The 15519-nt window shown below is 40.4% G+C and overlaps 1 protein-coding gene across 1 annotated transcript; it reads left to right on the forward strand.

Annotated features, from left to right (window-relative positions):
* Window positions 1–3610: 3610 nt before the first annotated feature.
* chrnb4 (cholinergic receptor, nicotinic, beta 4 (neuronal)) lies at window positions 3611–14817 on the forward strand. The gene is given in 7 exon segments (XM_044193658.1): window positions 3611–4192; window positions 4195–4272; window positions 7937–8082; window positions 9885–9929; window positions 10170–10279; window positions 10709–11708; window positions 13367–14817. Coding segments are annotated over 7 exon segments (1596 nt in total). The 5' UTR covers window positions 3611–4140; the 3' UTR covers window positions 13532–14817.
* Window positions 14818–15519: the final 702 nt, after the last annotated feature.

Below are 15519 nucleotides of genomic sequence, written 5' to 3' on the forward strand. Positions count from 1 at the left end.
CATGAAAATCTGTTTCACACTTGTCAAACAAATTACCAAAAGTAAATTTTTTAACCTTTATTTATCCTGGGATGTTCAACCAAGCACAACTGGTTTCTTGTTTTACATTCACACCTGGGAGCAGCTTAATGCAACATGCATACTTAGCAGTTCATACTATCAGTTCACTCTTTTTGAATCAAAGAGTGAACTGATTTTTTCTCAAGAAGTTAAGAAAAAGAAAACCAGAACGGTGCCTGTAACATGCCATCTGCAACCCCCCTTTTTGGAATTAATGAAGTATCTATATCTATCCATTGAGATATAAGTGATGGGATCCTTGACTTTAATCCAAAGTCCAAACAGCCTTTTTGCTCTCCAATCAGAAATGATTTTGTAGATATTGAGTATTTCACAGAATGTGTCCCTGTAAATTGTCATCACTGTGTAATATGATGAAGTAGGCGGCCATTTACGAAATGAACTGGCACACTCATGACTGTACTGCAGTTCATTGTATATTCAAAGTATACTCTCAAGGCTGGTGCTTATAGGATCAAAGTTCTAATCTGACCCATTTCAAGCATTTTTGCACATTAATCAGGTTTGTAATAATGAAAAGAGTGTGATAGAAAATATGACTAAATATGACTCACATAAAACACCAAGGTGTAGGGTATCATTTATTACATTTTGAGGCATTTTCTTTCAGCTTCTGAGGTTTCAAAGAAAACACAAATTATGCCCCTTTCCTCACTACTTTTCTCAGATTTCATTATGAAAAAAGAAACTGGAGAGGAAAAAGCACTGAGGGGACCACACTTTTTTTTTGTTTTATGACAAGATTTACTGAGGTGAAGTCAGGTCACAGTAGAGCAATCTTATGTCAGATTTACAGTTACAATTGCCTGTAAATATGTATACATTCCTTAAATGACCAGTGTTTTTGCCCATTTATTACAATTGTAAATTTTACAGCACTTTTTTAATGCATGACTTAGTTATTTAGATTATTTTCATGTATATTCTGAACCCCATTTCCTACTAATTATTAAGTTATTATACTGTGTTAGCTATTTTCATTCAATGGCAGCACTCAGTGCCATTGCAGGAAGTGATGTCATAATCATATAGTGCAGTCAAAAATAAGGTCACAGAGGTCAGGGTTATGGATGGTTGTATTAGCATTTGATCAGCATTGACATTTTTTATTATTTAATCATGAGCTATCTTTCCTATGTTTAATCAAGTGGTTTTGGTTTTCTAACATTAACTATGGTATACCCCACCCCCCTAAATGTGTTTTTCATTTTGTTACTTCACTTTGATGTTTGAGCTTCACAGTGCAAAATTAGTTCAAATTTATAACCCCAGATGAGTCCTTGGGGCTGTTCTTCATGCCTGATACACTTCCTTTACTGGCCATTATAATGAGGCTTTAAGCAGCATGGTGACTGTAAATCTGCTATGCTAAGATTGCACTGCTCCTGGTCTGACTGGACCTCACCTCACTAAATCTCACATCCAGGACCAGAGAATAATTTATTGTCCTCTCCTGAGCACACTCGGCAAAGCAAGTCAGCAAATGATTGCAAGTCACCAGGATCGTCAGCTAATGTTTGTTGGTGGGAAGAGAATTTGGCCCAGATGTGTAGATCAACATCTGCACTCAGATGTCTGGGTTGTCTTATTGAGGATGCTGTTTGAAAAAAGCTGCGAGGAAAGGAGCCTTATGCTGACATGTGACCACATGCTGGGTTCAAGACAAGTAGCCTACATGAAATAGGTTAAAACTTTTACTTTAAGTCAGTAGAAAATCCTCATATATGATATTTCAAAAATGTTTACATTTCTTGGAGGATATACATGTTGTAATTATGAGGATTGTGTTTGTGTGTATTTTCTGTGGTATAGGAAAATGCTGAATTCATATACAGTGGTGTGAAAAAGTGTTTGACCCCTTTCTTTGACCCACTTTTTTTGCATGTTTGTCACACTTAAATGTTTCAGATCATCAAACAAATTTAAATATTAGTCAAAGTTAACACAAGTAAACATAAAATGCAGTTTGTAAATGAAGGTTGTTATTATTAAGGGAAGACGGTGTAGTCCCTCATTCGTCCAGGAGTGTTCTATCGTAGAAAAGTCTCAATTGAGAATGACTTCCGGATGGGAGCCGAAACGTCTTGATTCTGAAAACAGTGTCCAGATGACTACGACTGAAACCTTTTCTACGATTATTAAGGGAAAACAAAATGCAAACCTACATGGCCCTGTGTGAAAAAGTGATTGCCCCACCTGTTAAAACATAACTGTGGTTTATCACACCTGAGTTCAATTTCTCTAGCCACACCCAGGCCTGATTGCTGCCATACCTGTTCTCAATCAAGAAATCACTTAAATAGGACCTGCCTGACAAAATGAAGTTGACCAAAAGATCTTCAAAAGCTAGTCATCATGCTGAGATCCAAAGAAATTCAGGAACAAATGAGAAAGAAAGTAGTTGAGATCTATCAGTCTGGAAAAGGTTATAAAGCCATTTCTAAAGCTTTGGGACTCCAGTGAACCACAGTGAGAGCCATTATCCACAAATGGCGAAAACATGGAACAGTGGTGAACCTTCCCAGGAGTGGCCCGCCGTCCAAAATTACCCCAAGAGCGCAGCGACGACTCATCCAAGAGGTCACAAAAGACCCCACAACAACATCCAAAGAACTGCAGGCCTCACTTGCCTCAGTTAAGGTCAGTGTTCATGACTCCACCATAAGAAAGAGACTGGGCAAAAATGGCCTGCATGGCAGAGTTCCAAGATGAAAATCACTGCTGAGCAAAAAGCACATTAAGACTTGTCTCATTTTTGCCAGAAAACATCTTGATGATCCCTAAAACGTTTGGGAAAATACTCTGTGGACTGACGAGACAAAAGTTGAGCTTTGTGGAAGGTGTGTGTCCCATTACATCTGGAGTAAAAGTAACATGGCATTTCAGAAACAGAACATCATACCAACAGTAAAATATGGTGGTGGTAGTGTGATGGTCTTTGGCTGTTTTGCTGCTTCAGGACCTGGAAGACTTGCTGTGATAAATGGAACCATGAATTCTGCTGTCTACCAAAAACTCCTGAAGGAGAATGTCTGGCCATCCGTTCGTGACCTCAAGCTGAAGCGAACTTGGGTTCTGCAGCAGGACAATGATCCAAAACACACCAGCAAGTCCACCTCTGAATGGCTGAAGAAGAACAAAATGAAGACTTTGGAGTGGCCTAGTCAAAGTCCAGACCTGAATCCTATTGAGATGCTGTGGCATAACCTTAAAAAGGCAGTTCATGCTCGAAAACCCTCCAATGTGGCTGAATTACAACAATTCTGCAAAGAGGAGTGTGCCAAAATTCCTCCACAGTGCTGTAAAAGACTCACTGCAAGTTATCGCAAACGCTTGATTGCAGTTGTTGCTGCTAAGGGTGGCCCAACCAGTTATTAGGTTTAGGGGGCAATCACTTTTTCACACAGGGCCATGTAGTTTTGGATTTTGTTTTCCCTTAATAATAACAACCTTCATTTAAAAACTGCATTTTGTGTTTACTTGTGTTACCTTTGACTAATATTTAAATTTGTTTGATGATTTGAAACATTTAAGTGTGACAAACATGCAAAAAAAAAAAAAAAAATCAGGAAGGGGGCATATACAATCATTTATTAGGGTGCGGGGGCAATAGAGGTCAGATAAATAAATATGGGTCGAAATAAGTGCACTGACTGTATAGTATTAGGCTACTTCACTAACATTCAGGCGTGTCCTCACCAAATCCAAGTGCAAAAGTAGGCCTATATATGTTTAGAAATGAATAAATCCCCTTTTCCCTTTCAATTAGCAAAATACAGTGAATAACATATTCAGTGGTACATACAGCAAATGTAACCTACCATCTCAAACAGCTACTGAGCTGGTGTAAACTTGCAGTAGGTGATCACAGACCGGGTACAGGACCTGCAGGACTTGCTGGGGACGGAGAGAGCAGCGCACCAGAGCAGGCTGCTGCGTGTTGTCGGAGCGTAAAGACCTGGGTAGACTCGGTGAATTTTTTTGGGCGGATTGTTGGAAAGTAACCCCAAGACGGATCAGCAACCATTGTGTCCAAACCGTGAGCTCGTAGAGTCCGGCATGTCCGAGAGGAAGAGCGCTGAACACCGCAGCTTCGAGGCTTTATCACTGACATCTCCCGCGGATCAGATGGTGCCGAAAAAATGAGTCGGGCTCTCTCCATCTTCGCTTACTTTTTCTCTTTGATTCACTGTAAGTGTGTTTTTCTTTACGTTCTCTGACTTAACCTACTAATTTAGGCAGTTCTAGCATGTGCTTGTATCTGTGTGTCAGCTCCAAATTTATTTGGGTGAAAGTGCCTCTGTGCTGAGGAGTGATTCTCTTTCTTTTAGTGTCCCAAAGTCGAATCGCAGCTTTTAAGATAAGTTTTCAGTGCAGTGGCTCAGCTGCATAGCTTGAACTATTAAAAAAAGACACAGATACACCACATTTTAGTATAAATTAAAAACACATGCATGAATAGCATAAACAAACATTTTTTGCAAGTTCAGCTGAGATATGATACTACTGTATTTCAACACAGTATCTCATCAGGGGCAATTTGTTGAGTCAATTCTGCTATCAAATGTGGTTCTTAGTCACCAAATCAGCAATCAGCAGCTCATATGAAGGTTTGGGATATTTAGTGTTGGGTCACAACCAACAGGCGACCACACATACACCTGAGAAGTGGACACAATATTAGAAAGGGCTCCCTAAACCTATAAAATTACTTTAACAATTTCAGGAAACCTTTGTGCTTACCATCCTTTTTTTGACTTCTCCAAGATCACTATTTCACATGGCCAAAGTGGGTTTATTTGGTGAGATCAGTGGAACTCAAAGTTTACACTTTCAGGACAAGTCTATCCAATGGGGAAAAAATGGCATTTAAGTGATGAATCCTCATGTGTGTCACAGAGACAAAGCTTTCTACTTCTTCTACTTTTGGCCCAGATGACAAAGAAGAAGATAATGCCCTAATCTTATTAATACTGTTTATCATATATGTAAGAGGTGGAATACAAAGGAATAGAAGAGAAAAATAATCTGTGTTTCTACTTCGTGACACCTCACTTTGCCCCGTGTTTTGGTTCATTCACACACTTCAGTATGCCCTCGGGTCTCCAACTGTATTATATTTTGGTAGAATAATGTTTTTCAGTGTGTTGTGTGGAGTGACCTTATCAACTCCACAACGGCTGGCTCTAGCATTGCATTAACATGCCTGACCTCACTCTCAATCAACGTAATGCCAACACGTCACTTATGAGACGCTATTCATTTTTCACATTAAACCTACATACACCCACAGTGGCAGTTCACAGCAGATAATCACAAGTTTGGGTGGTTTGCCAGTGACCTTCACCTCTGGGGAAGGCAGAGCTGGTTTCACTCTGGTCTCCGAGGGCTTTGACAACACACCATCTGTTAAAGAGGGCTGTGGAGGTCCGACTGTGTTGTATGGGACCTCAGCCAAATGTCATGGCAGCATGCGCTGACCCGGTCGGTATGCCACACCCTGCAAAGCCCCAGGAGTCTGTGGGCCGATAATGACACAAACAGTTTGATACTCTGCAAGAGGAGAAGCATTGGAGTTGGAAGTCTAACATTGTTCTTACTTATAGTAATCTGCATTGTCACATAGCTTAACAAAAGGCACATGAGGTGAATCTCTGAGGTTCTGCAGCCATGAATATCACTCTGCTGACTATTGTCAACAGCAGCGATTCTTCTTCCACGGGCCCATTAGTAAGAGTCTCACCTCATTGGAGTGTTTCCCATGAGTAAGTCGACTCAGCTACTCCACACCATGTGGGGGCATTAATAACCGGCTGCATGTAAAGAAAATGGAAGAGCTAGTGCTACATGTATTCATTCTGCTCCAGATGAGAAGCACTGATCATCAGTTTCAATCAGGCTTCACCACTGACATGGGCATTTATCAGGGATGGAGGGAAGGAGGTGGAGTGTAAGTGTTGGTATTCATAGCATATTCTCATTTGAAAGATGCATCCAGTGGTTTGGCTTTAGGCATAAGCAGAATTATTAACATGCTGTGAAATTAGCTGCCCTCTTCTCAAATGTAATTACTTATTTGGAAATTACTTTGGAGCCTTCATAACATTTCAGTATAATTTCCACAACACAGCCGTCCCTGGATTTCTTAACTGACAGCTGCTGTTTCCATAAGAAAACATTATATGTACAGAAGTAGTCTGGCACATTCAGGTGAACAGATAGAGGAGGAACAGTATTTTTACTAAACCGATGTGTTCCCTTCTTTTACACTCTCTCTCTCACACAATACTTGTTGGTTGGATTGTTTTGTAGAAATCAGGCATGGATGTGAGGACGGTGGACGAGAGCAGGTGCTGTGTGTTTCAAGTCTGCAATAGTACATCCAAAAGTTTCAACAGCTGACCTATCCCTGTCTACATGTAGCCCGGTATCTCTCTGAATTACATTGATATTGGACCTGTATCATATAATGCTAACATTTAGTGCCAAAACAGGAAGTAGTGCATCCTTTATTTAAAGAGGGAGATAGTAAGGGTGTGGAAGTCAGTGGTGGATAGTAGCTTCCAGCTTTCATGTAGTAGACCGTGAGTTCATGTGCTGTTGTGGACCAAAACTTAATGTTGGCTTTTAAAAAATGCAACCACAATCTTTCCCTAACCTTAAGACACAGTGAAATAAAAAAAATACATTTTCCAAGTTCTAATTATGTATCTTTGTGTCAGTTGTTCGGTTATCGCTTGTTGTGCCAAAAACATGTACAGAAATGTATCCAATAAAATGTGATTTGAGGGCAACTAGCTAACCCCGACCATCAGATAAAACGGCACTTGACCGTTAGCGAGGGGGTAGTAGCTCGCAGAGTGATATCATGGGTCAGAGGAGTGTTTGGATATCAGTTGGCAAAAGCTTTGTTTACATTTTCTAATGGGCATGGTTGAGGCCTAATTTGTTCATTTCTCCCTCATCCTGAGGGAGGTGTGGCTGGAGGCCAATAGTCCTCTACAGCTCCATATCGCTCCACCATATTTGCTAAGCTATGCCCATTCTGAGTGATCCAATCAAATCTGAAGAATCTGATTTAAATTCCACTCGTAATTCCACCATGTCCACATATTCAATTTCAATTCAATTTTAATTAAATAGCACCACTCGGAAATACATTACAGAAGCTAAAGACGCTCCAACTTCTGTTTCATTGTGACTTACCCTAATAATACTGTTGCCAAAGCACTGAACGTAATGTGGGGTTTTGCTAAATTGTCCAATATCAGCATTCATTGAACACTACACTAAAATATCCCTTTGATTTCACACTTAAGCTGACCTTGTTTTTTTACGTTGTAATATGGACTTTGAGTCGCAGGTCTGAATCCCCAGAATGGCCAGAAAGCAAAACAGCAGTAATCTTTGTTTGGACTGTAGTGGGAAACCACTGCAGTACACTTAGCCAATGACATCTCACTCAATGAATTCCATCATCAATTTCAAAAATAATTCAGTCTGACAGCTGAATGTAGTGGCTTTGAACAACCAATCTGTAATTGTTGGTCCTAATGGACCGAAAATCAGTGAGGAAAATACCAGCATGCCAAATGAAAACAAGTAGCATGGATCTTTAGTTCCATGCAAACCATATCTTAAGACCTCAGGATCTTCCTACAGCAATCAACAGTGTCCATCAACTTTTACAAGGTCACAGCATGTCCATGGCCTAATGGCTTGATAAGCTTTGTCCAAGTATTTGGTCTCACTCCATGGAACACTAGGTCTAATGTTCTAAAGGTTTTGTCTGATATTTTGGATGTGTATACACTGCCTGTGTAAAAAAATAATCATTATAAAATTGTGTCACCAGGTAGCAGCTGTGCTGACTCAGAGGAGCGTCTCATGAACTCGTTGCTGGGAAAGAATCGCTACAATCCGCTCATCCGCCCGGCTGTCAACAGGACAGAGAGAGTCACAGTGAAGCTGCAAGTGTCTCTGGCTCAGCTCATCAGTGTGGTAAGGCACCACATACCACCACTGCACACCATGAGGATGTGTGGGTATTTATTTATGTGTGTGTATCTGTGTGTGTGTGAGGGAGAGAATATGGGGAGACAAAGAGGGAGACAGAAAAAGAAAGACAGTGAAAGAAAGAGGACGATAGAAAAGACAGAGCAAGGCTTTGAGAAAGCAGTTAATTACAAACCAGCCTGTGCAGAGAGGCAGTAGCTCTAAACGGATGGATGAAGTAGAGGATAGATCTGGTCAGCTGTGATCTCTGCCTCTGTCATGTCCAGATTGAAACTTCAGCACATTGGATTAAAAGGGGCCATAAAGCTGTTTTAGCCACAGTGATGGAGGCTGTCCTCTGATTTACAGTGGAGGCTCCTCCCAGCTGCAGACTAAAGCAGCAAGGCTCATTCACAGCCTCAGTTTATGAGTTTGCATTGTACCCCTTGCAGTAATTGGCATTTGGTATCACTTTATTGGAAGTGTATGTCATGGCAGTGTGATGACAATGCCACCAACAGACATGCTAAGAAGAGAGGAGGATTCAAATGCAGTTATTTTTGACCTTACTTCCAGCTAGATGCCAGAGTAAAGATGACAGTAAGCAGGAACGTTCATCTAAAGTTAGTGTTGCAACAAATCTGTCCTCAAATCTTGATAACGCTTGCTTTGCAATGAAAGTTTCGGGAGTCAGAAAGTAGCTGTTTAGATGCTGGCACTGTCCAGTCGAGGTGGTAATTCATTCTGTGTGTGTAAACCTCATTGTGTACTTGTTACACCAACAGATATATTACCTTCTTCTCTTGGTCCTCAGCATCTTCAATGACTTTCCTATAGTGGAAGCAGCAGTATCATCTGCATTATGCATATGCATTATTATCAATAGGGTTTTAATTAGTATTTATGTAACAGACCATGAATAAGGGTGTATTAAGTATTTTGTTGTTGTTTTTTTACAAACATTTTAGTGAAAATGTTATTGTTACCTTTATTGTTACCTTTTTTGTCTGACATACCCACAGTCCTATATTAGTAATCAAGTTCCCCTTCATCGGCACCACCAGTCATCTTCCAAAATGTTCTTTTGAATGGATTTTAAATTGGATGTTATTTAACACTATATATTATATAAAAGTGGATATTGTTAAAATCATTTTCATAGTATTGAATTGTCAGTGTTTAGATTGGTTTGGTCAAATTGACATTCATACAACAACCGTTTATCCATTACTTTGAACTATTTCAACTATTTGTGCATTGCTCTTAGCTACTTTTTCAGCCATTTATCCATTGCTATAAGCTAATTTCAGCTGCTTATCCATTACATTTAGCTAACAATGTCAACTTCTCTGCTCACTTGCTTACTTGTTTTCATGCACTCTCAATCACACTGACTGAGGTTGGTGGTAAGTTATGTACTGTGCAGTCAGCCTGGTAGCTTACTGGTTATTGTAAATATACTAAAGATCAGCATCACAACAATTTCTAATTGTATTTGGCTATTTATTGGCTCCTATTTTTTTATACAGTCATAATTTTCATTTTGTCGAATCAGCTACTCCACAATCTTTCCACTGCCCCATGGCAACTACAGTAGTACTCCCTGGGGTACAAGTACCCGTGGTGGGGAATCACTAAGTGTCTTGAACAATCCATGGCTTAAATCAGTGTTCAGGGTCTACCTAATATGCAGTTATAACATTTGCAAAAACAAAATGTCACAACCACTTTATTATTCTATCTGAGTCAATCGTTTGTGCATGAAAACTGTTCTGAAAGTAATTTCCACCTCACTTGTACATTTCCAGAATGAAAGAGAACAGATCATGACCACAAACGTCTGGCTCACTCAGGTAAGTGTGATGAAGCTCAGAGTCATATGCTCTCAGCCAACCTATGTCTTGTTAAATACCCTTTCCCCTTGAACTTGAATTAAACCAAATCCATTCTTCCTCTCTCAGTGTGGAACAAACTGCTTATGTAATTGTGCTCCAAACATATTTCACTGATAATGAAGCATGTAATTAGAAATGAGCTGGTCTTGAGAAAGTGTGTGGACATCAGACTTGACGGCCAGCTCTCTGTCTCTCCAGCACTGGGTGGATTACAGGTTATCATGGGACCCTGCAAAGTACGAAGGTATCGACAAACTGCGTATTCCCTCCAGGCACATCTGGCTCCCAGATATTGTCCTGTACAACAAGTAAGCGTCACTGGAATGTCAGTGTTTTCTTACAGAGAGGTTTTACATGCTTGTGTGCAATGTTTGTATTAAAGATTTAAACACAAGATTATTCTTTTAAATAATTTGTCTATGTTTTCTCTATAAGGTTCAACCTATACTTTTGGATGGGAAACTCTCTTATAGCTAGACATTTGAGAATTAATATCTTTCCCAAATGATTTTCTGAAGCCCTTACAGAGTTTATATATGATGAGTGTTTAGTCTGTGGATTTGGGTTTTGATATCGACTCGTCTGTCCTTGGCCGTAAAAATTAAAACAATACAAATTTTCAGTGTGAGTAGCTTTCCTCTTATCTTCACTATAATGGCAGAGTTGATAACACAAGCCTCAGAAACTGATTCACAGGCTCTCTAAAGTTTTCTTTCTCTCTCTTCCTCTTCTCGTAGCGCTGATGGTACCTATGAGGTAACAGTCTTCACCAATGCCATTGTCCTTTTCAATGGCAGCATCAACTGGCTTCCTCCAGCCATCTACAAAAGCGCCTGTAAGATCGAGGTCAAGCATTTTCCCTTCGACCAGCAGAACTGCACCCTCAAGTTCCGCTCTTGGACGTATGACCACACAGAGATCGACCTGATCTTGAAGTCTGAGGTGGCTAGTATGGATGATTTTACTCCCAGTGGGGAGTGGGATATCTTGGCGCTGCCAGGCAGACGGACTGTCAACCCTCTGGATCCAACCTATGTGGACCTGACGTATGACTTCATCATCAAGAGGAAGCCCCTTTTCTACACCATAAACCTCATCATTCCCTGTGTTCTGATCACGTCTCTGGCCATCCTGGTCTTCTACTTACCTTCAGACTGCGGGGAGAAGATGACCCTCTGCATCTCTGTCCTCTTGGCTCTCACTGTGTTCTTGCTTTTAATCTCAAAGATTGTTCCTCCCACCTCACTGGATGTGCCCCTGATCGGCAAGTACCTGATGTTCACCATGGTGCTGGTGACCTTCTCCATCATCACCAGTGTGTGTGTGCTCAACGTGCATCACCGCTCGCCCAGCACCCACACCATGCCTTCCTGGGTCAAGCTGATATTTCTAGTCAAACTTCCTGCCTTACTCTTCATGAGACGTCCTCACAATAACTCTTCAAGCCAGAGACTTCGCCAACAGCGGTGTCTGCGGGCGAGGAGAGCCATTTTGGGCTTGGGTTACCCAGTTGCATCCAAAACAGGTATCACCATGTCGTCTTCTGCACTGCTGTCTTCTGACTCTGCCTTCTCCACCCCAGGACACAAAAATGTAGCTCCTCCACTGGGCTATAGCCACTCCAACAGGAAAGGAGACTCAGGAGGAAACTCTGACTGGGCTGCTGATGTCCAGGAGGCGGTGAACGGGGTGCGCTTTGTGGCTGAGCACATGATGGGAGATGATGATGATCAGAGTGTATGTATACACATTTAAACCAAATATTTTATTGCATCTATACAGTGATCACCAAATTCTACCAATATCCAGGGCAGTCTCATAAAATGTTTCAGAATTTGACTTAAATTTAAAGAAATAGTTCAAGATTTTGGGAAAAACTTATTCACCAAGAGTTAGATGAGAAGACTGATACCACTCTTATGTCTGTGTATTAAAGGGGAACTCTGGAGTTCCCCTTTAAGTTGCAGTTATCAGACCTCTGTAGATCGCTCCTCATCCCTGCTTGAGGCTAGAGGCTCGAGGATACATTAGTTGCCACTGGTGATAACACAGCTGACTCTCCGACCAAACTGTCAACGCCCCATTTGCATTGTGGGCAATTTAAGAATGCGTGAAATAAAAAAGACGATATCTCCAGTTCTGCTGCATGGATTTTGGTTCCTTTTTTTAAAACTGTCCATCATGAGTCTGGCAGTGTTATAGGAGTGCAATGCTAAATTGGTGGAGTACTCCTTTAAGTTCAGAGCTGGAGGCGGAAGGCTATTATCCTAGCTTAGCATAAACACTGGAAGCAGAAGGAAACAGCTTGAAATACTACTTCAATGTAAATTGTTGTTTTTACATTTATGTTTGTGTATAGAATATACAAATGAAAAATGTGTTCCTTTAGGAGTTTTAGAGGTGCTGGTAGGTGGATTTTTGCTGCTTACAGTCTTTTTGCTAACCTAGGAGAATTAGAGATAAACAGAAAACATGGACATATTGTGTGCCCAACATCAATCAAATTAGGAGAATATCATTGAAGACAAATTTTTTTATGTGTTCATCTGTGATAAGGTTAAAAGTTAGTAGCTAAAATAACTTTGGTAAGTTTAGGTATTCACAACATTTTAACAATCAGGCTCCACTGTCAGTGCTCTCCTCCTCCATCTATCCTGATCCCAGAAAACTGGGTAAACGGTGTTTGTATTGACGTGATAACATTTTCTTTACATTCTGTTACCCCTGAGGCATAGGACGGAATACCACTAACCTTAAATAGTGACTCTGACCGGGCAGCATGAGGAGGGAACCAGGAATGAGAAATGACTCGTTTCAAAAACTACCAAGGACAGCAGTGAAAATGGGGTGAAAGGGTCAATAGCTATTTTAGTGTAGGGCTCAGCAATATGGAAACGGTCCTGACAGGGATATAACTTAACTGTATTCCCGTTCAAATAGTACTCAGTCAGCATCCTAAGAATAAGCTTATCTAAACTAAGCAATATTATGGATGTAACACATATGAAAAACACAGAACACTATATGTACCAATTCAATCCAATTCAAGTGCCAGCAAACACAATATGCTGCAAGACATATTTAGGCTAAATGATGTATGTACGATGTGTCATCAGGGTTTTACTGTTTGTTCAGATGCAAAGAACCTAGATTCAGAAAGTGAATCACCTTCACACTTATTCACTCATTCATTCACTCGGTGACACTCTCTGCCCCCGAGTGGCTGCACAGAGGCATGGCAGCGTCCTCAGGCAACTGAAGCAGGATTATTTGGTCATCTCACCACTCTGCAATAATGCCGTTTTTTTTTTTTTATAATAAATGCCTGTGTAAGGTTTGTTGTGACAAAAACATACACACTGACTAATTTTAATTTGATTTCTGTATATTTGCAGGTGATAGAGGACTGGAAGTATGTGGCTATGGTGGTGGATCGTATGTTCCTGTGGATCTTTGTGATAGTGTGTGTGGTGGGCACCCTGGGCTTATTTCTTCAGCCTCTCTTCCAGACTCAGATTACTCCCAACCAGCAGCCCAGCTCAGAAACTCCTCGCATATGATGAGCAACGAAGAAGACAGGGCAAGTTTTAGTTTTTTTCAGCAATTAAGCTGTTAGGATAAGCATTCGTATAAGCAGATGCAGGCCAGTAGTAGTTGCAAAGTCTTTTTGGTGTTCGATTAAAGCCTGTAGTATCATATTGGTGGGGTCAAAAAGCACTAACAGCAACATTGTCTGTGCCAAACCCCTCCAATAAGGCACCTGACAGGTTTAAACCAGACAAAAAAGTATTTGCAGCCACTCATTGTGTACATCAGTGAAACAGACAGGATCTTCTATCAAGACAGAACATGGATAAAATGTCTCCTAATAATCAAAACCATGTGGTCTACAGCAATACAACCCTCTACAGCACCCAGTATTTTGAGGAAATGGTACATCTGCAAGGGACCTAATGTGGCATCACATCACTAAGGTCATTTCCCTTCATGTCTACAAAGGACAGCTGCAGAACGGGACTGAATGTAGCTTTCACTGCACTGAAGCATACTGAACTGTTGCAGAAATATACCCAATATGACAGAGATATGAGGAACATTGTCTGCTGTCAGATGTTGTTTGACTCCTTATTTGTGTTTAAGTTATGTTACCACGTCATTGAAATGTGACGTGTGATTAAAGAATGAATAATAAAGATAAGTTCTCTTTCGTTTGATTAAATGTATGAAATCCCCAATAAAGTCTTAAAATTGTCAGGGGTCTTGCCAAAGTGCTTAGTTAATCTATGTTGCCGGTGATAAAGTTTGTCCTCACAGCCAATACGTTCTCTGATGATGTGCCAATTGCAACATTTTATTGCATAGATAAGAGAGCTTGAAAAGAAATGTGAGAATGTGACCAGGCAAAATAATAATAATAATAATAATAATAATAATAATAATAATAATAATGATAATGTTGATACAACAAAACCTTGGAGATGGAGCTGATCTTGATTACTGTGTTTTGAGGACCAGTGCTTTTGCCATAGTTATAGCCATAGACCTGACACATATGCTTAAACAAAATATGTAAGGCTTTAAATCTGTGAAGATGAAAAAACAAAATGTATTTGTTTCAGACACTGTAATCTTATGGCCACTCATTTGTGCCTTTACACCAGAGGTGATCTCTGTTAAGTGCTCATTTGTACAGACGGGCAAGTGCAGGCACACACATAAATGATGCTTCACAAAACACACATGCTGAACTGAACCGTCACCCACACACACCCACACAACATTTACTGCTCAATAAACAGTGCTGAGTGGGCTTGTTGGAGATTCTGCAGACTGTTGGTTCTTTTGTGAGACCTTCATTTAAATCAAGAGATAGCAATCAGCATCTATGTTAATGGACGACTTTACTTTAATCTCTGTTTACAGTTTTCATAATCATTCATGGGTTTTTCATTCACCTGTTAGCAAACTGTCATTAGTGAAAAGAGTCAGTACAGTGCCACAGCATTTCCATCAATAGTCCATCATCTGTTTCAATCCAAACAAAGCGGGAGGAGTTGTCATTCAACACTCAGTGGAAGGTCCCATAAATCACACGCCTTATGTCAGCAGCCTTTTGTCATTAGTCTCCAATACGATATGCATGGAAACATTGTTCTGAGAATTGTCCTTCCACATAAGCAAGGACGCATATGTTTCCAGCAAACATCCACCATAATATAGTCCTCGAAAATGTGAGTATTCAGTCGAAATTACATGTTTTACTCCAAGTCTTTTTAAATCTACTGGATAACCTTTGCAACATGAGATGTTTGGAAGCTGATTGTCACTAAAGATAGTCTTGTTAAATGACCCGAGCCTCAGCTGAAGTCTTTAATGTGTCAGTGTTCAAACAACCTATGTATGAAAACTCTCTGAAGGTCAAACTAACATTTCTTTCTATTTCTATGTCATGTAATCCTGTATTAACCCCCCCCTGGGGGAAATTCTCTTTTCACTTGCCCCACTTAAAGGAGTTGAGAGTGCAGGGTCAGACACCAAACAGCATCTC

Source organism: Siniperca chuatsi, linkage group LG1 (genome assembly GCF_020085105.1).
Source record: "Siniperca chuatsi isolate FFG_IHB_CAS linkage group LG1, ASM2008510v1, whole genome shotgun sequence".
Classification (NCBI taxonomy): domain Eukaryota; kingdom Metazoa; phylum Chordata; class Actinopteri; order Centrarchiformes; family Sinipercidae; genus Siniperca; species Siniperca chuatsi.